Source organism: Triturus cristatus, chromosome 6 (assembly GCF_964204655.1).
Source record: "Triturus cristatus chromosome 6, aTriCri1.1, whole genome shotgun sequence".
Lineage (NCBI taxonomy): Eukaryota > Metazoa > Chordata > Amphibia > Caudata > Salamandridae > Triturus > Triturus cristatus.
Genome location: NC_140589.1, coordinates 911,019,947 through 911,045,669, shown reverse-complemented (window position 1 = coordinate 911,045,669; position 25,723 = coordinate 911,019,947). Strand labels below are relative to the sequence as shown.

The following is a 25,723-nucleotide window of genomic DNA, read 5'->3' as shown; positions in this document are numbered from 1 at the left end:
GGGAAATAGGACGGAAATTAGAAAGAAGAGAGGGATCCAGACCAGTTTTTTTTAAGATGGGAAGGACTATGGCAGATTTGAAAGAAGAAGGAACTAAACCAGAGACCAAAGAAGAGTTGAGAAAGGCAAGAGGAGGGGCGGGGCAGTTGGTGAAGAGAACTTTGAGGATGCGAGCTGGAGCGCAGTCCGCAGGGGAACCAGACCTAACTTTAGCTAGGAGTTTAAAAAATAATTCAAGAGAAATAGCAGGAAAAGAGGCAAAGGAAGAGCGAGGGGGGGAGGAAAGACAGGTAGAGCTAGGTTGGGCCACCACGGGAATGTTGGCTTTAATCTTCAGGATCTTGTCTATGAAGAAATCGTTGAGTGATGAGCAGAGGGACTGTGAGGGAAGAAGACTGGGGGTGGAGCGGTCAGAAGTGGCAAGGTTGTGGACCAGGGAAAAAATTTCCCGAGATTTATTGGCGGCAAGAGCCACTCTCTCCGTAAAGTAAGAGGTTTTTGCCACTAAGATCGCCTTTTTGTATACGTTAAGGAGTGATTTGTATTTGACACGCAGAGAGGAGTTGTAATTCCGTCTCCAATGGCGTTCCGCCCTCCTGAGGTCGAGTTTGAGTGCTTTTAACTCTGGGGAAAACCATTTGTGCGCGTCATAAGGACGAACCGCTTTGATCTTGTTAAGTGGAGCAACTAGGTCACAGGAGGAAGAAAGCCAGGAGTTAACAAGCTCGGCCTGGGATTCTAAAGGGAGATCATTAAGGGCCGGGGCAGAGGAAGCCAAAGTGAGAGAAAGGGAATCAAGATCAACCTGATTCCAGTTCCGGGCTACACGGTTTTTAGGAAAAGAAAGCTTGTCAACCACACCCAAGTGAATAGAAAAAGAAATGATGGAGTGGTCCGACCAGACACAAGGAAGAATGGAAGGGGATGAAATAACCGAGCGTGTAGACCAAATTTGGTCCAAAATGTGTCCTTGAACATGGGTGGGAGCTGTGACATGAGATATGAAGTTCAAGCAGTGAAGAGTGGCGGAGAAATCTTTTGAGTGAGAGTCTTCCCTAACGTCTCCCGGCCAAAAATTAAAATCGCCGAGCAGGAGAACAGAGGAGTTATTGACCACCAAAGTGGCCAATAAGTCCTGAAGGGAAGCAACAAAAGAGGGCATGGATTGGGGGGGACGATATACAAGAACAACAGTAAGAGGGGCAGAAAGATTGAGTGAGCGGGCCACCAAGAGGTCAACGTTGGGTATAGGAGGGTAGGTAAGAAGTTGAAATTTAAGAGATGACCTAATGATCATCGCCACACCACCCCCAACCTTGTCAGCCGGGCGGTCAGCTCGAAGCGCATAGTAGGAATCGGGGAGGATAGCCAAAAGATCAGGTAGGGAATCAGAGGAAAACCAGGTTTCAGTCAGAAACAGAAAGTCGGGGGAATCTGTGGACAGAAGGTTGAAAAGTGCTGATTGGTGTTTGACTGCCGAACGGGTGTTAAGAAGGTAGGCGGAGGCGAGAGAGGGAACGGGAAGGGAACGAGGGGTAGGTAGGGAGTCGGAGGAGCGGGAAATGGGCCAAAGAGTGATGGGTACAGGGTGGGAGGGGGGAGAGGAGGCAATGCCATGGGAATCCAAATGTTGGAGTAACGACAGAGGAGGAGGGAGGAAGGACGACAGAGCAGTGAGTTGAGCTGCAGTGTAGACCAGGTGAGGAACAGGGTGTGTGGCCCCTGGTCCCGGCCCGTCGCGGACGGGCGCAGACGGGCTTAACTTAGGCGCAACTTCTGCGCGCCTTCGTCGCGCCCGCTGCGCTCGTCCGCTGCGCTGCCGAGGGTGGGAGGCCATGTTATAGGGACACATGGGGGGGGATGGACAGTGAGCGTGGCGGGGAGGGAGGAGCCAGAGAGCTGCACCGCGGCACCCAGACCCGCCCAAGATGGAGGAACCAGCCCGTCTCGCACCGGGAACCAGGTGAGGAGGGGGCGGTCAGCAGCGGCGGTCTGGGGCGCGGGCGAGGGACGAGGCTGCGATCCAGGGGCGCTAAGGTAGGAGCGCGGAGGGCACCAGTGCTGGCAAGAGAACAAAGTTAAAAGAGACAGGCAGTCTCGTAAAAGCAAGGCGTCGCTCCCGGAGGTGCTTCGGGAGATCAGGAAGTAGATGCAGGGCTGGGCGTGCTGTCAGCCGTCAGCCAGAAGTACTTTGCCGGGGGGGAGGAGCCAGAGAGCTGCACCGCGGCACCCAGACCCGCCCAAGATGGAGGAACCAGCCCGTCTCGCACCGGGAACCAGGTGAGGAGGGGGCGGTCAGCAGCGGCGGTCTGGGGCGCGGGCGAGGGACGAGGCTGCGATCCAGGGGCGCTAAGGTAGGAGCGCGGAGGGCACCAGTGCTGGCAAGAGAACAAAGTTAAAAGAGACAGGCAGTCTCGTAAAAGCAAGGCGTCGCTCCCGGAGGTGCTTCGGGAGATCAGGAAGTAGATGCAGGGCTAAACATTTCATGGAGCCTATTATTATTATTTTTTTAAATATATTTTTATTGATTTCGCAGCATTTAAAGTCACATACATTCATTTGTCAATAGTTCGGCTTGTTGTACAAGTTACTTACCTTTGGTAACGATGTATCTGGTAGAGACGATTCTGGCTGCAGATTCCTTAACGTAGTAATATCCCCAGGCGTGAGACTGGACCCGGAAAACTTTTTTGGCCACCATCTCTGCGCGCCGGGGCGGCACCTCGCGACTCCGCCCGACGTCCTCCGCGGGCATGATGTCAGCGAGGTCACATAAGCCCCACCCCGGTGCGCTGACGTCAGTTTGCTTCGGAGAACTTTTCCGCGCCACAAAGCGGAGCCATCACAACAAAACTGAGGAGAGCATGGGAACAGTGTGCGAAAAACCAAAAGAAACAAAGGGAGAGAGACAAAAGGTGAGGAACAGCACCAGGTGGCACCGAGGCGCCAGGAGGCTACAACAGGAAAGCCAAAGCAGGAAATGAGCAGACCACCTCTGAGGAATAACTGTGCAAGCCAGGCGATAGCACCAGTGAGCACCAAAGTAGCAGAAGGCCATATCAGTAAAGCCACAGCAGGGAAAGCGTAAAGCACCCCTCTGTGGAACCACCATGCAAGCCAAGGCAATAGCCAGGCTGGAGGCACAAGCAGTGGAAAGCGCTGTAAGAGAAAGAGAGAGACTGCAACCACAGACCACACAGCAAAGGGCTACAAACCCGGAACAGAGGAGCAACAGCAATCCACCCACAGACTACACAGTCAAGGAGGGCCAGAGCCTCCGAAAGGAGCAGGAGGCCAAGGACAGGCAAAAGAACCCCCAGCGTATTAGACCGCAAGGGGATCAGAAATTGTAACAACAAGGGAAAAAGAGCAAAAGCAGGCCCCTACACTGGAGAGAACCCAGCTGGAGGGAAGCCCGACAGACAGAAAACGAAAGGACCCCACCAGCCACCCAGAGGGAAGCGAGCGCAGAAAACCAAGCTGAGGGTCCTCGCAGAACGGGGAGGAAGGGCGGGTCGTGAAGGAATCTGCGGCTAGAATAGTCTCTACCAGATACATCGTTACCGAAGGTAAGTAACTTGTACATCTGATAGAGACTACTAGCCGCAGATTCCTTAACGTAGAATAGATACCCTAGCCATACCCAGAAGGGAGGAGGGCCTGCGAGAGAGCCTCCCCACCAGGAGAGACCAGGGCCCCAGTAGGGGACATGGCACAAGAACAAGAAGGAAAAGGCCAGGATATCCTAAGCCCAACCAAGGGAGAGCGCCCAACACAGCACAGAGGCAGACAGCGCTCTAAAAACCTCAAGGAACACAAGGGCCACCTCGAACCCAGTGAGAAGAGGTAGACCAGAGGCAGGGCCCACCGTAAGAAACACATGCACAGAGAGAGAGAAGGGCTGAATACACCTTGGCCGCAAGCAGCGGGTAAGGCCGGAACAGCTCCACCGCCAACAGCACAGGTGGAAGAAGAAAGCACCAGCGTACAAAGCCCCATCGGAACCAGAGCCAGGGGTGCAAGGGAACACATCAAGATCACAACGGTAGAGTAGAACAAGAAGCCCTGCACAGGCATGCACCGCCAGCAACAGGCAACACTACGGAACCGCGCACCCAGGACAAGGCAGACGCTAACCGAAGGCAGAGGCCAGGGAGGGCCAGGACACACCCCAAGGGAGGGGCCGGGCCAGGAACACACACACACACACTGACCCACGAAGAAGTGGAGGAACCGGCAGAAGAGAAAGAGAGTCGGAGGATGGGCCCAAGCCGGCCACTAAAACACAGAGGTCAAGAAAACCAAACCCTCTGGAGCAGCAGACAGAGGACCAGGCCAAAACACTGGACAAAAGTTCGGAACCGCCACAACACGATGCTGCAGACAGCAGGCCAGACCGGCCGAGCGACGTAGCGACAAGGAGAAGGACGGACCCAGCACAAGCTGCTCCAAGACAATTGGCAAGAAGATCGCACCTGCGTCATACCGAAACGCCACGGAGAGCAAGGAGCCCAAAAAGGGTGACCACACCTCCCCAGCACATGACAGAGCTATGCAATAGCTACAAGTACCCCACATAGGGTAGGTTATGTCCCAAGAACCATGGGAACACCTCTTAGGAAAAAGGTTCCTCAGCAGAGGACAAAACAGAAAGTCCTGCAGAAAAAATCCGCAGACGGCTTACCAAGCAGCCAAGAAAGGAGACACGGAAGGCCTAATCTCAGGACCTACCGGGCTTATCAACAGCCAAAACCACAAGTCAAAAAAGGACCGGACCAGCAGCCAACAGCACCAAGGTCCCAACAAAAGGACCCTAAGGCACATCAACCACACAGAACACACAACCGGGGCTACTCGTTACAAGGCCCCAGGAAAACAACGGAAGAACACCTCCCAAAACACAGACCGAGATACAGATCTCTGAGGGGGAGGGGGAGGAGGAGGAGGAGGAGGAGGAGGAGGAGGAGAAGGTGGAAGTGGAGGAGGAGGAGGTGGAGGAGGAGGAGGAGGAGGGCGAAGCCCCACAAGAAACCTCTGAATGGCAGAATCCGCAGGGGCGTGGAACAAAAGAGCGCCATCAAAGGGAAGGTCAACCAGTCGTTCTCTAACTTTCTCAGGGAATACACTATCCCGTAGCCAGGCATGGCGACGAAGGGCCACCGAAGAAGCCATGGTACGACCAAGCACCTCCGAAACGTCCAGAGCCGAGCGAAGAATAAACGAGACGAGGGGGGCCCGGGGACACGCCCGACCCCTAGCCAGCCCCTGCGGCACCGTCAGGGCCAGCAGCTGCCGGCGCCTGAGCGGCGTCATCTCAGCCTCGGACAAGGCCGCCGCCTGCCCAGGGGATCGAGGGGGACTCGAGGACATGCCCCGAGCCCCGGCAACCTCCCGCAATGCCACAGGGAGCCCCGCGGGGATTTGCGGCGAGGCAGAGGCGCCGTGGTCCGAAGGAGGGAGCCCAGAAGGGCCGCACACAGACGGCACCACATCTTCAGAACCTGGAGCCGAACCTGTCGGCGCCGGAGCTGCCGCAGAAGTCCCCGCACGCGGCATGGGATCCGCAGACGTCCCAGGAAGAGAAGGAGAAGAGGAAAGAGCCAAAGAGTCCTGCAAGGCCGCCGCATAGGCCTCCATCTGGGCTCTGGTCGCCCCTGCGCTGGGGTGGGCTTATGTGACCTCGCTGACGTCGGAGCGGAGTCGCGAGGTGCCGCCCCCGGCGCGCAGAGATGCTGGGCAAGAAAGTTTTCCGGGTCCAGTCTCACGCCTGGGGATAATTCTACGTTAAGGAATCTGCGGCTAGTAGTCTCTATCAGATACATAGTGCATCAACCATTAGGGAGCGGAAATCCAGCTCAATCACGGTTCTTCCAGAAGTTGCGCTTTGGTACATTGCATTTCCATTTCCACTGTTGGGGAAATACATAGGTCTCCTCGATACACATTCCACTTGCCCCATTTTGTGGGACACCCTCTTCACTTAAGTACCTCCTTCTCAGCAATCATGTATTTGTCAAATTCCTTTGCCCACATTTGATGGGAAGGTCTATCGGCCACCCCCCACTGTCTCGCAATCTCCCGCTTCACGAGGGTGTATCCTAATGTGGTTAGCTGTTGTTCCACTTCTGTAAGGTCAGTCTGTTCCCACATATTAAGAAGGCCCATTCGTGGTGTGAGGGCGAGTACCTTTCCATCTCTTCATGCTTTGTTTTCAGGAGTGGCGTTGGATAATGGTGGCGGTGAGTCTTGACTGGTGCCAGAGGCAGTTGTGGTGGTTGTGGCACCGCTCAAGGTGTTGTGTATCAAAAGACCAGGTCAAAGCAAAGCTGAGTCAGCACTGAGGTCGATGGACCTGCGCAGACTGACATCGGTGAAATAGAGAGGAACAATGGATGCCTGAATGGAGCAGGTGGTTGCGCAGGTCCACCAGATGGCATAGACGCACTTGCGAAAACAGAATACATGGCATTCAATTACACCACTGGGTCCGATCCTGGCGTTGGGAACCCTGGGAACGTTGGTGTCAGAATTAGGCCAGGAAGTGGTCTTGGTGCCACAAAATCCAGTGGAGTTGGAGTCCCATCTGAGGCAGGGTCCAGTGAGGCCACCAGAGTAGGGACACTCCGAGGGGGAGCCACAAGGGCTGGCTGACTAACTCCAGCTACGAGGATGAATGACCTGTGGGAGCGGAAAGAGACAGGTTGACCTACCCCTGGAGCACTTCCTCATCTTCTTCCTTTTGTTTCCAGACAAAGACGATGGTGACATGGAACGATTTCTGAAACATTTTCTACATCATTTGTCCTTAACTCAAGCTATAAAGAGCTTAGTCACGCACTCGTTAATAGCCTTGGGATGCATACAGCAGCATGAAGAGGGGGCCCGGGAGCCATGGTCCAACACCAGGCACTAGAGGAAAACGACAAGGGGGGGCCATGATCAACTTCTATTCCTTGCATTCCTTACAGGGTTCAAGCCCAGATTTGTTGGGGGCAACACTGTATTGCATTTTATTAGAATTTGTGAGAGGAAAATCTCCACAGAGAGAGCAAGCTCTGGATCTGTCTCTAAGGTGTGGAAAAAAGGCAAAATGACGTTGTTGCACAAGGGCGAGTGCTACATGGTGTTGTGTCGTCACATGATGTCACTTACGGCATCATCCGAATCTTGCACGCCCTACCGGCGGTGTGGTATCTTAAAGTTTCTAGATCCAGTCTGATGTCTGGAGATAGTCAATAGGTGAGCAATCTGCAGGTAGCAGTTTCCATCAGAAACATCCATATATTAGTGTGCTAATTAATTATTTATAGCCAGGGATTAAACCCAACTGTTCCAGGTATACGGCTGTCATTGCATCACTCAAAGTGTGAACAGAAAAAGGCCTGTCACGGTGTTATAGAATACTGCGATACAAATACTGATGGCCTAGTTATGCCTGGCTAACAAAGTGTTCACTGATGCGAGAGGAAGACATTTGCCAACATTAAGGCGGAAAGCGATACATGATGATGAATCTTCCGGCTAGTGACATGGGGTGAGCAGAGTGCAAGCCAACGCAGTCATCAGTCAAGGTTCCACTAAATCAAGGAACAAAATATCGATGCACATCAAGGGTCAGTTTGTGACTCTTGGTGTGCAGGCGCCTTTTATGTTGGACTGGTCAACTATCATTCCAAGTGAGTGATGACGTAAGATGTAGCTGACCTAAATTCCAAAGTGATGATGCTGGATGACCTTGGCCACGTGCAGTTGCAGGAGGATTTGGGGTAGATTCTTGTGATTGATATCTTTGGGCAAATTCATGTGACATGCCACTGTTCTTAAAAGGAACATTAAGAAGCATTAGAGTATAGCACCTGTAGAACTATACAATAATGATTTGAAAAAATGATCAAAGGTATAGATAGTTTAGGGTATTTACCTTTGGCGGTGACAAATAACCTAAGATAGATAAATACTTGGGGACATGATTTGGGCTTGCAACATTATAGTGTGTTGTGACAGGTTGCCATCTTTTGTGAACTAGAAGGGAAGGAAGATGGGAAACAGATCACTGAATGGAAATAAAACTGAATGGAATATGACATTATTAAACAAATTGTCATCAATGCAAGATTTGGCATAAAGTATGCCAGATAGTAAATAAGTACAATATTAACAACCGGGTAGTTATTTGGAACACGCATTATGTTGCTAAGGTGAATCTGGGCAAAACGTATCTTGTAGCAATACATCAAGGAACCAGGTGTAGTACAGCTTTATGTCCCAGTGGATGAACAAAGACAATGACACCCACAAATACGTCCGCTTCCTACTGGTAATAGATAAAGGGAAAGTACACCAACAGTACTTTAGAGTGCCTGGATCACATAGATTAGTAGTTTGCACAGATGGAGATAGTTTAGTATTAATTTATGACAGATAATTTTAAACACAGAAACCAAATTATGGGTCTTTTTAAGAAATATGCTGCTTAGAAGACTACATCCATCCTTTCATACACATTTTTTCTTTTGAAGTCAGACTAGGAAATGTTGAAGTTACAGTTCTAGTCTGCCTACTTTGCAGCGGTAAGGAATTATCTCCTTCCATTTCTCTGCGAGGTCTGGACCCAGGGAGGGGTGCTATTCCACTTTTGACTGACCTTTACAATAAACAAAAGAAAAGACTCCATCAAAAGTAAAGCCTTGTCAACACCAGATGACCCACACGTGCAGTGCATTTACTAATTGCATCCCAATCAGGTCCCATAAGATTACAACATATGGAACATTTTCTGTAGCAGGAAAAGCACTTGTATTGCGCTCCAACCAGGTCATCTGGAGGAACTCTGTTTGAAGTGCTCATTTGTTCGCCCCTGCCAAAAGAAGCATAAAGTTTGAGCTTCATTTACCAGAGGCCAAGATGATTTCTTTATTCCAGTACTGCTTCTGTCTATACAACAGGCATTTGTAATCTTACTGTGAAAAAAACTGCTGTTGTAAATATTTCTGAATTTGACCTTTTAAATTAAATCTTGGGCGTCAAATTCTAGAAGGAAATATCCTCTAAAAATGCTATGCTGTACAGTTCTTATTTCCTGCAAGTCTTGATGCTGTTGTCACCATTTCTTTCACTGTACACATACTTATAATTGTAGCCACCTCATCTCAAAAGTGAAGTATTTTGGATATGGTACATCTCGCCTGATGAGCAGGGCTTCGGGTTCCTATTAAGCCTAGTTTTGGTAGAGTGGGATGGAATCATGAATGGGATTATGAATGAGAGAGTGTTTTAGTACCACCTTTCGAATTTATTATGTATTCATGTTGGACAAGTTACTTATCTTCGGAAATGCCTTATCTGGTAGAGACATGATCTAGCCGCAGATTCCTTACCTTTGAAGTTCCAGGTGTCAGGCTGGATTCAGAAGATTGTTCTTAGCTGTACTCCTGCACGCCGGTCGACTCCACGCGATGTTGTTGTGTTCATCGTCATCATGATGTCCGCGTCGTCAATATAACCACTACTCCAGCACACTGACATTAATAATTTTCACGACTTTCCACCCGAGAAGCGCAAAGCCATGAAGTGACTGACCATGGTGTATTAAAAAATGAACAGCTAGGGCCCTGAAGGGGAACATCCATGACACTAAAAACAATTCCGCCGTGCCGGGAGGATGGGTGGGTCATTAAGGAATCTGCGGCTAGATTATGTCTCTACCAGATAAGGCGTTACCGAAGGCAAGTAACTTGTCCATCTGATAGAGACATCCAGCCGCAGATTCCTTACCTTTGATACCCAAGCAATACCATCCCCGGAGGGACTGCAGAAAGGTTAGACCAGAAAATCCTGTAAAACAGAGCACCAAACAGGCCTTCTCTGCGAACCTGGGAATCCAGGTAGTAGTGTCTGGCAAACGTGTGCAGCGATGCCCACGTGGCTGCTTGGCAGATATCAGAAACATGAACTCCACGCTGGAGAGCTGTGGTGGCCACTTTGGCCCTGGTGGATTGGGTCTTATCCCCTTTAGGGGGATCTTTCTTCGCTAAGGCGTAGCAAATTGTTATACAAAGGATAACCCAGCGGGATAAAGTACTCTTTTGGACAGAACGCCTTTTCTTTGCACCCACGTACCCTATAAGGAGATAGTCATCCACCTGGAACTCTTTAGTTTGATCGAGATAGAACGATAATGCTCATTTTGGGTCCAGACGATGGCACCGCTCCTCTTTCTTGGAAGGGTGCAGTGGTGCATAGAAGGTGGGAAGAGTAACCACTGTCCCATGTGAAAGGGCGTCACCGACTTAGGGAGAAAAGATGCTCTTGTACGGAGCACCACTGTGTCTGGGGAGACTGTCAAGTAAGGAGGATGTGATGACAGAGCCTGTAGTTCGCTCACCCTCCTGGTAGATGTAATTGCCACTAAGAAGGCTGTTTTGATGATGAGCAGCCATAGAGGGCAGTTGTGCAGCGGCTCAAACGGTGGGAACTTTAAAAATGTGAGAACCAAATTAAGGTTCCACTGTGGCATAATAAAGGCTGAAGGGGGAACAGGTGCATTAACCTCTTCAAGAATTTCTACACCAGAGGGTTTCTGAAAAGAGAAGGCTGATCAGGCAGAAAAAGAAAATAGGAAAGGACCGAAAGATAGCCCTTCAAGGTGCCCAGAGAGAGCCCTGCCGGGCCAAGCACCGTATCAACAGGAAGCCAACAGATAAGATGCAGATAGACGGTCAATAGACCGGTCTGTGCAATATTTACAAAATTTGTTCCATCAGCAGGTGTATACTAATTCTGTGGAGGGACACCTGGCAGTCAAAATCACCTCAGACTTCGGGAGGGAGATCAAAACCTGTCAATTGTCGCTGCTCCATCTCCGCGCAAGGAGGCGTAGAGTGGACAGGTTCGGTTGGAGGACCCCCCCCTGCTGCTGCAACAGAAGATCCCCCCGAAGGGGCAACCTGACCGGAGGATTAATGCTCATGTCTAGAAGCTCAGAATTCAAAATTCTCTGTGTAAAGTCCAGAGCCACGAGAATGACTGGTGCTCGGTCACTCCTGATCTTCTTGAGCACTCTGGGCAGGAGTGGTATGGGTGGAAAGATGTATAGGAGGCCTGAGCTCCACTCACGACAAAAAGCATCGCCGAGCGAGAGCTGCCCTGGAAACTCCAACGTGCAGAAATGATGACTTGAGCGTTCTCTTCGGAGGTAAACAGATCTAACCAAGGCTCTCCCCACCGCTGAAAGAGACCTTGTGCCACCTCCGGATGGAGACGCCACCTGTGATCCGCAAGGCTCCTTCGGCTGAACTTGCCCGACCTGGCATTCAGAGAACCGGCCAAGTGTTGAACCACCAGTGTTGGACTTGGCCCTTTTTGCAGATTCATCCCTGAACTTTTTGCCTTCCTCCTCTATTTTTTCTGTCCTGTTGTGGTGGTTTTATGACTCTGGACACTTTACCACTGCTGATCAGTGCTGAAGTGCATGTGCTCTCTGTGTAAATTATTGTTATGGATTAGTGACTCCATGAATGGCTCATTGTATTTACTTGTCAGACCCTAGTAAAGTGAACCATGTGTGCCCAGGGTCTGTAAATAAAATGCTGCTGGTGGGCTTGCAGCACTGGTTGTGCCACCCACAGAAGCAGTTTGTAAAATGTGGCTCAGGCCTGCCATTGCAGAGCCTGTGTGCAGAATGGGGCTGCCATGTTGACTTGGTAATTGCACCCACTTACCAGTCCCTAAACGTTCCCTTTTTTACATGTTAGCCAACCCTAAGGTAGGCCCAAGGGCAGGGTGCATTGTATGTAAAAGGTAGGACATGCCCTGATGTGTGTGGCATGTCCTGATAGTGAATCACAGCCATTTCTGTTTTTCACTATTGCAAGGCTACCTGTCCCCATAGGCCAGAATGGGCAGTTTGATTATAACATCTTATAATCCTAACTGACGCAGGGAACATGGTAGAAAAACAAATTTAGTATGCCTGAACTCAGAATGATAAAATTAATCTTTTAGTAAAGTTGGTTTTAGCATTCTGTGTTTGAAAATACCACTTTTAGAAAGTAGGTATTTTCTTACCTAACCATCCAGCCTGCCTCTGCTAGGTTGTGTATTGCATGTCTGGTTTGTGAGGGACAGGGGGTGGGGGTGGCTCCAGGAGACAGGGTGAGTCAACACTAGGCTGAGTAGACCTATCTGCATTGGGAGTGCTGGGAGGAGTAGCACCTGGGCCAGAATAGGGCTGTGCCTGCCTTCCACAATGCTGGCTACACCTCCTGTAGTGCGTCTGATGACCCTGGCCCACAATGACAAAGGAAGAAGATGTGCACTGGCAGAATGCACCCAGAACTGGTTTGGACTAGGTACAGACACTCTCTGCCTTCAGAGACAAAGGATTTGTGTGTATAAAAAGGGAGACCCAGACCCCAGAACTTTAGATCACTTCTGGGAATCAAGACGACCCTTTGCCAAGGAGAAGAGCCAAGGAAGCTGAAGGAGAAGACTGCCCCTGTGCTGTTCAGGTTGGCCTGCAGTGATTACTTTATTGCCAAGGAAAGGAGAAAAGGAACTTTGTGTGTACTTTTGCAATCTTGAAGAAGAATCTCCAAGGGCATGAACTGTGCTTGCCTCCTGCCTGAAGTCTCAGGGATACAAGACTTCACCACCAGCTCTCCTGAATTCCCTTGCTGAGGAATTCTGCCTGCAGAGAGGTGCCTACTGTTGTTTGGGCCCTCTGAGAAGACTGCGAGTCGCTGGGAGCTGGAAGCGCTATGCAATGAGGAGAAGCGTGTCGCCGCCACAGCAGTTGCCGTCGCATCGCCAAAGAAGCATACTGCCGCTGCAGCTGTTCGCCGCCGCATCGTTGACGAAGCGCGTTGCATGACCGGAGAAGCATGTCGCAGGGCCTGTCGCGGCTCAGAAGTTACCAAGTTCGCCGCATGGCCGTCGGGCATGCACGCATCGCATCCAATGTTGTCGCATCGCATCGAGATGCCATTTTCTTGCATCAGGCAAAATCTTGTTGCATCGCACCGGATCACAGTAAGAAACAGACGCATCACCTCCTCTCTGGGAAGGAACCGACGCATCACCTCCCCTGTGCTGCAGTAAGGAACCAACGCATCACCTCCCCCGAAGCAAGGAACAGACGCATCACCTTCCCTGCGACCCCTTTGTTTGTATTGCGTGACCCATCCAAGGTACTTTGAGAGTAAAGTGTCACATTTACCATCTACATTGAACTAAGCTATTTTTACCATATTAAAGTCATATTTTTAGGTCTCGCGCCTAGCGATGCAGTGCGGAGCACTGCTCACGCAGCCAGAGTCATTTTGTCGGGGGTTCCAAAACGGAGCCAGGAATCGCACGCGCTTGTGCGTGTGCTTTTCCTTTTGTGCCCCGCTATTGGCCTTTGCGTGCGTGTTTTTTCCCAAGACAGCAGACAATAGGCCAAAGGCCCCTGGCCTATTGGTGTCTATTACGTGCACCAAAGGCCATGTGGTTTCAATTATCGTGCCCAGGCACGATAATTGAAACCACATGTTTCCCTGTGGCGCGCGGCCGCACCACTCGCAGGCGTTTTCTTTTTTTTTTTTTACAATATCGTTCGATTCGCGATCGCTTGACCGGCGTCTGTTAGTGAAGATCTATTTACTGATATACACGCACATATATATACATTTATTGTTTTCTCCAAATGCCCAGAAGCTTTTGAGGTCGCACTCCCAGCAAATGTACCTTTGCAGGCATTGATACACGGAAACCAGCCCGACATACCAGGAATCCTTTTATTAATATGCAAACGCGTTTCGAGGCTTACATCCTCTTCTTCCTAGGCAGCTGCTGAAATGCGGTTTAGATTTCCATTGCTTGCACCTGTTTTAAATTACCCCCAGTGGGCCGCGCTTGGCGCTGTTCATTGGTGGTGCATGCAGGGACTTGTGGTCCTTGGAATATGTTAATTTCCCTCAGTGGGTTCTGTGTCCGTATTTCGATTCATGCAGCATTGTCTCTCATTCAAAAGCCCTCCAGTGGGCACCACGAAGTCAGGTAGGTTCAATTAGTCCACATTTGCTGTGCCGATCGTAACAGAGCTCAGTGCAGGGTTGCGCAGCCTCTCACTGTTTCCAGTATTTCTTAAAGATGGTGCGACCTCCACGGCAGGGCGCCGTGCCATTAATTGTTTTCTCCAAATGCCCAGAAGCTTTTGAGGTCGCACTCCCAGCAAATGTACCTTTGCAGGCATTGATACACGGAAACCAGCCCGACATACCAGGAATCCTTTTATTAATATGCCAACGCGTTTCGAGGCTTACATCCTCTTCTTCCTAGGCAGCTGCTGAAATGCGGTTTAGATTTCCATTGCTTGCACCTGTTTTAAATTACCCCCAGTGGGCCGCGCTTGGCGCTGTTCATTGGTGGTGCATGCAGGGACTTGTGGTCCTTGGAATATGTTAATTTCCCTCAGTGGGTTCTGTGTCCGTATTTCGATTCATGCAGCATTGTCTCTCATTCAAAAGCCCTCCAGTGGGCACCACGAAGCCAGGTAGGTTCAATTAGTCCACATTTGCTGTGCCGATCGTAACAGAGCTCAGTGCAGGGTTGCGCAGCCTCTCACTGTTTCCAGTATTTCTTAAAGATGGTGCGACCTCCACGGCAGGGCGCCGTGCCATTAATTGTTTTCTCCAAATGCCCAGAAGCTTTTGAGGTCGCACTCCCAGCAAATGTACCTTTGCAGGCATTGATACACGGAAACCAGCCCGACATACCAGGAATCCTTTTATTAATATGCCAACGCGTTTCGAGGCTTACATCCTCTTCTTCCTAGGCAGCTCATGAAATGCGGTTTAGATTTCCATTGCTTGCACCTGTTTTAAATTACCCCCAGTGGGCCGCGCTTGGCGCTGTTCATTGGTGGTGCATGCAGGGACTTGTGGTCCTTGGAATATGTTAATTTCCCTCAGTGGGTTCTGTGTCCGTATTTCGATTCATGCAGCATTGTCTCTCATTCAAAAGCCCTCCAGTGGGCACCACGAAGCCAGGTAGGTTCAATTAGTCCACATTTGCTGTGCCGATCGTAACAGAGCTCAGTGCAGGGTTGCGCAGCCTCTCACGGTTTCCAGTATTTCTTAAAGATGGTGCGACCTCCACGGCAGGGCGCCGTGCCATTAATTGTTTTCTCCAAATGCCCAGAAGCTTTTGAGGTCGCACTCCCAGCAAATGTACCTTTGCAGGCATTGATACACGGAAACCAGACCGACATACCAGGAATCCTTTTATTAATATGCCAACGCGTTTCGAGGCTTACATCCTCTTCTTCCTAGGCAGCTGCTGAAATGCGGTTTAGATTTCCATTGCTTGCACCTGTTTTAAATTACCCCCAGTGGGCCGCGCTTGGCGCTGTTCATTGGTGGTGCATGCAGGGACTTGTGGTCCTTGGAATATGTTAATTTCCCTCAGTGGGTTCTGTGTCCGTATTTCGATTCATGCAGCATTGTCTCTCATTCAAAAGCCCTCCAGTGGGCACCACGAAGCCAGGTAGGTTCAATTAGTCCACATTTGCTGTGCCGATCGTAACAGAGCTCGCTTGCCTTGTGTTAATAAACCGGAAGGTTCTTTTGAAGTCGTGTGCCTTCTCAATGCTTGGGGCATCTTGGTGAAAAAATATTAACACGGCAGCCCGGCCGTGGAGAGTTGCACCATTTCCAATCAACTGCAAAGGAAAGGCTGTGAGAAGGAACTGCGCCTTAACTCATTTTACAGCACTTCAAAAGCGGCAAAATCGAACGTGCTCAGTGCCATGACCTACTGGAAGGTAATAATGAACTCTAAATATTTTTAAATGATGCAGAGCCTACTAAAGGTGAAAAGTTTACTCTGATTGAGACTACAAGTCCCAGCCTGCAATTAAATAATCACGCAATGTGCGAGGCCCACTGAGGGTATTTAAATGAAGCAGACTGAATCGGAGCCATCTGCTGACTGTTTAAGAGATGTCCATGACTAAGAGGCAGGAGCCTCGAAACGCGTCGGAATGAAAACTTTTACATGAACACTGAAGCTCGCTTGCCTTGTGTTAATAAACCGGAAGGTTCTTTTGAAGTCGTGTGCATTCTCAATGCTTGGGGCATCTTGGTGAAAAAATATATACATTTATATAAATTAAAATAGAACAGATTTATAGAAAGTGAGTTGATGTATACATGTGTTGATTCATAGAGATGTATACACACGTACTGCCTGCAGATATTCATAGATTACAACAGCCATAAATTTCTCGGAGTGCTCATTGTACAGGTAGAAGTGCACTGCCGTGACTTCATGCCATACACACAAGCGCACCGAAGCAGCCTGCCAGACGCTACAGCCACATGCACGAGGACTGAACACAACGCGCATCAAGTGACCATGAGTGGCTGTTTGTAGCCAGCCAGGGTTCCCTGCCAGGCCGGGCCAGAGAGGTAGGAAGAGGGAGACCCATGGCTGGAAGCCACAGGGTCAGCGCTGCACTCCCGTCTGTGGAAGTGATCTGCCCTGCTCTCTCAGGAGTGACAGGCAGCTAGGGAGCGAGGAATGCCTTAGTGTGCACAGGCAGCAGGCACACAGGATAGGAAGTCACAGACAGATGGGAGGAGGAGTCACCCACGAGTGGAACCACGACAGACAGCCGCAGGGTCAGCACTGCACTCCCTTCAGTGGAAGTGCTCGCATCTCCTCTTGCATGCATGACAGGCAGCTAGAGAGTGAGGAATGCCTCAGTGTGCACAGGCAGGAGGCATACAGGATAGGAAGTCGCAGACAGATGGGGGGAGGGGGCGTTCATGAGTGGAACCACAATAGACAGCTACTGGGTCAGAGCTGCACTCCCGTCAGTGGAAACGCTGCAACCTTGTATCTCAGGAGTGGCCAAAGCTGGGGCTAGCGCCTAAAGAATGGGGAATATCTGTGTGCACATGGGAATGCCTCCTTGTTTACAGGGAGGAGGGCTAAAGGAAGACTGAAAGCCACAGGCAGCCAGGGTGAGAGTGCACATAAGAGTGGAAAAGCAGGCAGCCCAGGATCACCACTGCACTCCCTTCAGTGAAGACGCCGCGGCCCACTGTTCCAGGAGAAGCAGAGTCTGTGACAGGCGCCTAGGCAGCGAGGAATGCCTATGTGTGCACAGGCAGCAGGCACAGAGAACGTCAGGAAGTGACAGACAGTTGGGGGGGGGGGGGGGGAAAGAGTGCAGCGACGAGCGGTACCACTGCAGGCAATCACGGGGTGGGCAGTCCACCCCTCCAGGCGAGGTCTCGGGGTGCAGAGAGCCCGGGCAGAGGATAGACGAGAGGGACCCGAGAGAGTCCTCTTCAGTGACTGTAGGAGCCTCCTTCTGTTAACAGAACTATTAGGTCTGGCTGTCTCGGTGTCCAGGGTGCTAGGACAAGGGGAGTGGGCATAAAGAGAGTGAATCAATCCCCTTGGTGTCTCTGCCGTGTCCTGGTTCAGCAGTGAAGGAACCTGTACATGTGATAAGAACAGAACAGGGCCCCTGGTAAGGGAGAGACTGAAGGAATGCTGTCCGTGATGTACTAACCCATGTGTGCTTCCTCCCCACTTCCCTCCGTGATCTGCTCACCCTTGTTTGCTTCCTCCCCACTTCCCTTTGTGATGGGCTCACCCTTGTTTGCTACCTCCCCACTTCCCTCCCTGATGTGCTCACCTTGTGTGCTTCCTCCCCACTTCCCTCCGTGATGTGCTCACCCATGTGTACTACTCCTACTTCCCTCCGTGATGTCCTCACCCATGTGTGCTTCATCTCCACTTCCCTCCGTGATGTGCTCACCCACGTGTGCTTCCTCCCCACTTCCCTCCGTAAAGTGCTCACCCTTGTGTGCTTCCTCCCCAATTCCCTCCATGATGTGCTCACCTGGTGTGCTTCCTCACACTTTCCTCCGTGATGTGCTCACCCATGTGTGCTTTCTCCCCACTTCCCTCCGTCATGTGCTCACCCTGTGTGCTTCCTCCCCACTTCCCTCCGTGATGTGTTCACCCATGTGTGCTTCCTCCCCACTTCCCTCCGTGATGTGCTCACCCATGTGTGCTTCCTCCCCACTTCCCTCCGTGATGTGCTCACCGTGTGCTTCCTCCCACTTTCCTCTGTCATGTGCTCACCCATGTGTGCTTCCTCCCCACTTCGCTCCGTCATGTGCTCACCCTGTGTGCTTCCTCCCCACTTCCCTCCGTGATGGCTCACCCTTGTTTGCTTCCTCCCCAATGTCCCTCTTCACCCTTCATCCTGCACCTCCAAGTCCAACCCCTGTCTCTAGCATCTCCTCTCCTGTACCAGGGCACAGTTTTACACCTCACATCCTCTCATCTCTTCCCATTAGCTTTATTTACCACAAAAATGGATTTGCTTCAAGTAAATAAAAGGCATTGTCATTTACAATGCCAATACTTCAAACTCTAGTAAATGTGAGACCTATTGCATTGCAAATGCTTGTTTTATTACAGTATTGTGGATTCTTGTTGTTTGGTCTTGTGTTAAGTCTAGTAAAGATTACTTATTTTTCTAAACTGGTATGGTGTTCATTTGTAGTGTTTTCACTGTATTACTGTATGCGTTCACAAATGCTTTACATACTGCCTCTGAGATAAGCCTGTCTGCTCGTGCCAAGCTACCAAGGGGGTGAGCAGGGGTTATTTTAGAAGTGTACCCCCTTACCCTGACTTGAAGCAAGGGTCCCTATTTGGTCAAAGGTACCTACGTCTGCCAACTAGAGACCCCCAGTTCGAACAACCAGGAAAATGCCCTGTTGTTCCAGCCAAGTTCAGAGATGCAGGGCCTCTTGACAGAGTCCATGACCACACTCCGCCCTGTTTGTTTCAGTACCACGTGGAGGTAGTGTTGACCGTGAACACCTACACATGCCTTTCCTTTATCAACGGCAAAAAGGCTTTCAGTACCAGTCGGATTGCCCATAGCTCCAACATATTGATATGGAGCTTGGCTACCACCGGAGAAGTTAGTCCTCTGATCTCCACCTCCCCCAGATGGCCACCCCATCCCAGAAGGGACGCATTCATCACTACTGTGGGGTAGGGAAGGGAGAGGGGTCTGCCCTTGATCCAACAGTGGTCTGTTAGCCACCACTGCAGGTCTCTCGCAGTGTCCTCTGAAATCTGAACCAGGTTGATGAGATTTCCTTGACGCTGTGCCCATTGTAACTTCAGGTCCCACTGCAGAGCCTGCATGTGCCACCTTGCAAGGGTCACTAGCAGGATGCAGGAGGCCATGAGGCCAAACAGCCTCAGTCATTCTCATAAAAATCCAGAATAGAGGCTGAAACATTGGTATCATAGCCTGAATATCCTGGACTTGCCTTTCGGGAATATAGGCCCAAAATTGCACCGTGTCCAGAACCGCTCCAATGAAAGGGAGCGTCTGAGAGAGGGTCAGGTGTGACTTCGGCACATTGATAATAAACCCCAGTGAATGCAGGAAGTTTGCCGTAGTCTGGAGGTGGGAGACAACTGTTTGGGGCGTGCCCGCCTTCAACAATCAGTCGTCAAGATAGGGGAAGACTGGAACCCCTGATCTCCGCAGATGGGCTGCGACCACCGCCATCATCTTTGTGAACCCCCAAAGTGCACGGGTGAGGCCGAAGGGAAGCACTGTAAACTGAAAGTGCTTGTAGCCCATCGTAAACAGCAGGTAGCGACATTGGGCATGCAGGATGGGGATATGAAAATAAGCATCATGCAAGTCCAGCGCTACCATCCAGTCTCCCGGGTCCAGGGCAGACAGGACCTGAGCTAGGGTGAGCATCTTGAACTTCTCCTTTCTGAGGAAGTAATTGAGGGCTCTGAGGTCTAAGATAGGACAAAGGCATCTGTCCTTTTTTGGGACCAGAAAGTAGCGGGAATGAAAACTACTGCCTACTTCTGGCCCGGAAAATTTGCTCTATAGCTCCCTTGGACGAGAGAGTCTTGACTTCCTAGTGGAGTAAGACAAGATGATCGTCTGTCAGCCGATCGTACACTGGAGGCATAGATGGAGGGGTAGTCTCGAAGGGGAGGGAATTGCCCCTTCTATTTGCACTTCACTCTTGTCCGATGTGATGTTTCGCCAGGGGTGCAGATGATGGCGTACTCTGCCACTGACCGACAGAGTGACACTGGGGGATCGGACTAGGAATGTTTTGCAGTGGAGGAGGGGATTGTGGCTTGACTCGCCTTCCGGTTTCCCGACCCATGGGGCTGGGGTGAACCGCGTCCACGGCCCCGCAGAGGTTGTTGAACTTGCAGGCCCCCTAGCCGGAGTAGGGTTGGCGCAGTTGATAGCCCCTTCCTTAGCCACAAAAGGAGCAAAAAGGGGTTGTTGTGAGGCCCCAAGACTTGGCCATGGACCGAGAGTCTATGAAACGCTCATGGGCAGTATCCGTTTCGTTTCCGAAGAGACAAAAGCCATTAAAGGGCATGTCCAAGAGGTTAGCCAGGACATCCCCCGAAAAACCAAATGTTCTCAGCCAGGCATGGCGACGAACGGCCATCGTCGTGGAAATAGCTCTGCCCAGAGAGTCTGTCGTGCCCAAGCCACTTCTGATGGCGAACTTAGCTGTGTCTCTCCCGTCTGAAATAGCTTGGGAGAGTAGAGCCCGGTCCTCCTCCAAGACTCTGGGCAGCACTTGCGCAACCGTGTCCCATATTGAATGGAAATAGCAGCCCAAAATGCATGCGGTGTTCACCGACCGCATTGCCAGACTGACGGAAGAATTCTTTTTCTTTCTGAAGCTCTACAGGCTCTTGGATTTCCTATCTGGGGGTGTGGAAGAGAATGCACCACGGTAAGTGGAAGCCTGGACCAACAAGCTTTGTGGGGTGAGGTGGTTGGTGAGGAAAAGTGGTTCACCCGGTGCAGGGCGATGTCAGGGGGCGATCGTCTTATTCACAGGAGTTTGGACCAGGTACCCAGAAGGATATCTGGAAAGGCCTCATTAAACAGCAGTAGGGATTCAGAGCTGGAGACCCCAGGCTGCAGGACCTCTGTCAAGACATTAGTCCAGGACCTCCGCAGCCCTGCGCACCACCATGGCAAATGATGGTCCCTTCTCCATAGCCAAGGTAGTAGGGTAAGGAATGCCAGAGTCTGGGTAGGTGTCCAAACCACTGGCATCACCCACCCTCGTACCAGTGCAATTTCTAAGGGAACCTGCTCCCCCTCCCAATCCTCTTCCTCCATCCCTAACCCTTCAGAATAGGGCAGGGTGAACGGCTTGAAGCAGTACAGTTGGGGACGCCCGACCAGCTCTGTGTCGTTAGGAATGATGATCGATGAGGCGCCGCCGGAGGGCACCCATGATGCTGAGGACCTCAGCGTCGGACGCGATGCCAGGGATGGTCGTCATGGAGGTGCGACTGGCAGCGGTGCAGACCCAGGAACGAGTCCAATCGGAGGCTGTGGCGCTGGGCCGGAGCTGCAGGCGTGGAAACCACGGGGGCCCCACCATCCTCTAAGGCTGTGGGGCCCAAAGGTGCACCAGAAGGGTTAGGCCGTCCAAATATTGCACACATGGCGTCAGAACTCCTTCAGATGTCTCGGGGTCGCTCCCGGAAAGGCAGGGAAACGCAGAGACAACCCAGGCACCCGTTCAGTGGAGCGGGGCCTAGCACGCCGAGCTTCCTTTGACATGTCGCCAATGGGCGGGGCATAGTCGAAGCATGCTTCGATTTCCTGTGCTTTTTGTGAAGCCACTAACCTGACTTCGACGACTTCAGCAAAGAAGCATGCTATGTTTCACCGGAGCATGCTCAGATCTTCCTCTCAACCGAGACCTAGACCGGGATCGAGTTCAACGAGGCGACCTCTGCAGTCTGAGCACAACTGAGTCGTGGTCGCGCTCCAGGCACCATAGACATGCTAAATGGCATGACATGGCATGGTGACAGGTGCCACAGGGCTTGAACCCCAAAGTCTTCTTGCTCAACATGCCTAAACACACCAACCAAGTCGACAAAAGGGTCCAAAAAGTATGCAAAGAATTGACAGGGGGTAGCTCTCTTCGACAGATCATCGCTAACTGGTGCGGAAAGAAAAGAACGGACATCAGCACACCGGAGTTGCGGTTATATTGACGACACAGACGTCACGACAATGACGAACACAACACCGACAACGTCAAGTGGAGTACCAGCGCGCATTGGTTCTGCTAAGAAAAATCTTCCAGATCCAGCCTGATGCCTGGAAGTTCAAAGGTAAGGAGTCTGCAGCTAGATGACTATCAGATATTGGACTTTTACACAGAGCACTTCATATAGCACAGTTGCTGTTTGAAGGCTCTTTAAATGACAGTTATTACCCGATTTAATGATGCTTAATAAACGGTCTAAAAAACATGGAAGTCTAAGACTACCTTGCTGGAATATGAACTTGTGAATCCTGGTTTATACATACACTAGCAACAGTTCACTACAATAATTCGTAAAGGATATTGTCTACCAGTCGACCAATCAATTTGCAGTAATAGGTGTCATCTGGGATCCATGGATTGTCTTCTCTTACATTCATTGCACACTTGAGATAATTGTCACTCAAACACCAGCCCAGAGGTCGGTTATCTTTCAAGGAGCCAATTATAGCATGGACAAGCTTCCTTTTCAGATTTGTACGTTCTCGGAGATGCAGCTCGTAGTAGTGCAGAGTATTGTATAAGTATGTAACTGGCCGGTCTGGTTAACAGGAAACAAAACAAAAGGATTAATATTCAAAATCTTGGAGGTCAAATCTGTCAACTGACATTTTAAACAGTGGAAGAAGTAGCAGTATCAGTATAAAATGTGACAAAGACAGAAGTATTCTAATCACCAAAATACATTTGTACTCTTAGTCCCTCCTCCACAACCCTCCTTTTGAGGAGAGACTTCCTCCTCAATAGAGACAGCAAAAGGAGCCCAGTAGTACTAGTGACTATGAAGCCGAAAAACATGTCTGGCCCAACTTAAATCATGTGGCTCAACGTTCACTTCGTTGCGCCCTAGAAGTGATGGAACAGAGCTGCATACAACCTCTGCTCCTCCAAGCTCACGCCAGTTGCTTGATTGTTTCTTTACATGCTCTCAGAAACAGAGGGAGAACAATCGGTAGTACCAGTGTGCACATATCTAACTTGGGACATTTTTATAAGTTAAAAAGAGGCCACTCCAAAGAATGTAAAGGTGGGAAGGCAGCGAATAATCTTCAGTGAGATAAACTATCCACCACAAGAACAAGCTACTTACCTTCTATTACAATGCTTCTGATGAACACTCTACCCAACAGCAGATTTGTCACCTTGCGTCGGTTCTGTCTAACCTCAGAAGTGATGTCAGGGCAACAATATAACCACCACTTCCATGCATCGTCAGCTTTTAGCTGATAATTCTCTGCACATTCAAACGCTGAGCCCTTAGGAATCAGATTAGTCCAGTGTGCAGAGCTCCAAGTTGGAGTCTTTTTAGTATGACTTCGAGTCCATTCCACAAAGTGAGAACGCTGGTTGGTTGATGAGGAATCTGCACCATAAGACAAAGAATTCCTGAAGGTAAGCAACTTGCTGTTCTGATGGATACTTCTAACTGTAGGTTTTTCTCTTTGTAAAGCAGCACCTCCCCCAGGTGATATGTATTTGGAATGGCTCAGACTAGAAAGTGATCGAATAGGCAAAGTGCTCCTCTATGCCGGACCTGACTATTCAGACAGCAGTTCTTCGTGGACGTGTGAACTGTTGTCCACGTTGCAGCTTGATAAGATATTCAAAACAGGCACTCCACGCACTAGTGCGTTAGTAGCAAGGTTTGGCTACGGTAGAATGAGCCCGCAAGCCTTTCGAAGGCTGTTTCTTGGCCAGTATGTCGCAGACTTTGATACATAGTACAATTCATCAGGGGATGGCTCAATTTTGCACAGCTCTTCCTTTCTTTGTCCCAGAATACACTACCAAGTTCGGATCAGTCAGCCGATGTTCCTTGGTACGATCAATGTAAAAGATCAGAGCTCACTTCAGCGATATAGTCTCTCTTTCTCCTTGGGTGGATGAGGTGGGGAGAAGGAAGCTGGCTGGGTAGCTTTGGGAGGAAAGCTGACTTAGTCCTTAATACTAGCTTGTCTGGTAAGAATGCGGTAAAATTGCTTGACAGAGTGCCTACAGCTCACTCATACGACAAGCTGTGATCAATATGGGGAACAGTCTTGTAAGCAACCTCAGAGAACAAATGTGCTTTGGCTCAAATGGGGTGCACATCAGAAATGTGAGGAACAGGTCATGGTCCCACTAGGGCATCCCAAAGGGATATGGCAAGAGCATGTGGGTCAGTCCACTGAGAAAACACAGCACAACAGGTGATTTGAACAAGGGTGGCTGATCTGATCATCATAAAAAGGCTGATAGGACTGACAAATACTATTTAAATGTTGTCATAGCAAGTCCTTGCTTGGCTAGTGATAGGGAGAAAAGGAAAACATCATACAACTGGACTTGTTAAGGCTGGATACGTTGGGCGGAACACAAGATAACAAACGTCTCTTAGTGTTCGCATGGATGTTCTTAGTTGAAGGACACCAGGCTGCCAAACTGACATTAATGAGGTCTCAAGGAAGATTGAAGGCAGTCAACTTTCGCTGCTGAATCTGCATGCATGGAGATGTAAATTGTGCCAGCTTGGATGCATAACTTTGCCCTGCTTTTGAGACAGTATTCCCTCCCAAAGAGGCAGCCAGATAGGAGGACAGATATTCATGGCCAGAAGTTCTGGGTATCACACTCTCCTCGCCCAGTCAGGAGACGCAAGGATGACTTGGGCCTGGTCGACCGGATCTTCTATGAAACTTTGGGCAAGAGAGTTAGAGGCCGGGAGGCATACAGGAGTCCTAAGTCAAAACTAGACGAAAGGTGTCTCAGAGAGAACTGCCTTGGAACTCCCACTCACAAAAGTTTGGATTCTGCACATTTTCAGCAGTAGCGAAAAGATCGAGCCACAGTATTTCCCACTGCCGGAAGACTACTTTCGCTACCTCTGAGTGCTTCAGCCTTTTGTGACCCACTATGCAACACAGAGTTTGTTGGGCCTGGTATTTGAAGATCCTGCCAGAAGTTGCACTAACAGGGCAATGCCCTGACAATTCAGCCAATTCCAGAGCAGCAAAGGCTACCGCCACAGGACCCAACACTCCACTCCACCCTGTTTATTGCAGTACCATATGGCACTGGTATTGTCCATGTGAACCTGTATCCGTAACACCTTAATGGATGACAGGAAAGCTTTCAGTGCCAAGCAAATCGCCCACAACTTCAGCAGGGTGATGGAGAACCATTTTTCCGATGGAGACCAGAATCCTCTTCTCTCCACCTCTCCCGGATGGCCAATCCACCCAACAACAATGTATCCATCACGACTGAGCTCCAGGTGGGGTAAGGAGAGGGTCTGCCCGCCAGTTCACTTGTAGTCTAGTAACCACTACTGAGGATCTTAGTCTCCTACAGCATGCACCTGGATGGGATTTGAGAGGCTACCTTGATGCCAAGCCTATCAAGACTTCAGATCCTGGTGTCAAGCCTGCATGTGCCACCTGGCATGCTCCACTAGCAGGATGTAGTAAGTCATGAAGCCTCAGAGCTGCTCTGACTAAACACCAAGACAAGGGTCGAAACATCGAAATCATAGCCTGAATATATCCTGAACCCGTTGACCTGGAGGGAAGATTCGAAACAGCACCTTT

General features: G+C 50.3%; 1 protein-coding gene across 3 annotated transcripts in view; it reads right to left on the bottom strand.

Annotated features, from left to right (window-relative positions):
• The window catches only part of MED23 (mediator complex subunit 23), a 467,463-nt gene that overhangs the window by 50,318 nt on the left and 391,422 nt on the right, over positions 1-25,723 (bottom strand). For all 3 annotated transcript variants that reach the window (XM_085611580.1, XM_085611579.1, XM_085611581.1), the window contains one exon: positions 22,462-22,698. In XM_085611580.1, coding sequence (XP_085467706.1) covers positions 22,462-22,698 — 237 coding nt within the window. The remainder of the gene's footprint in view (positions 1-22,461; positions 22,699-25,723) is intronic.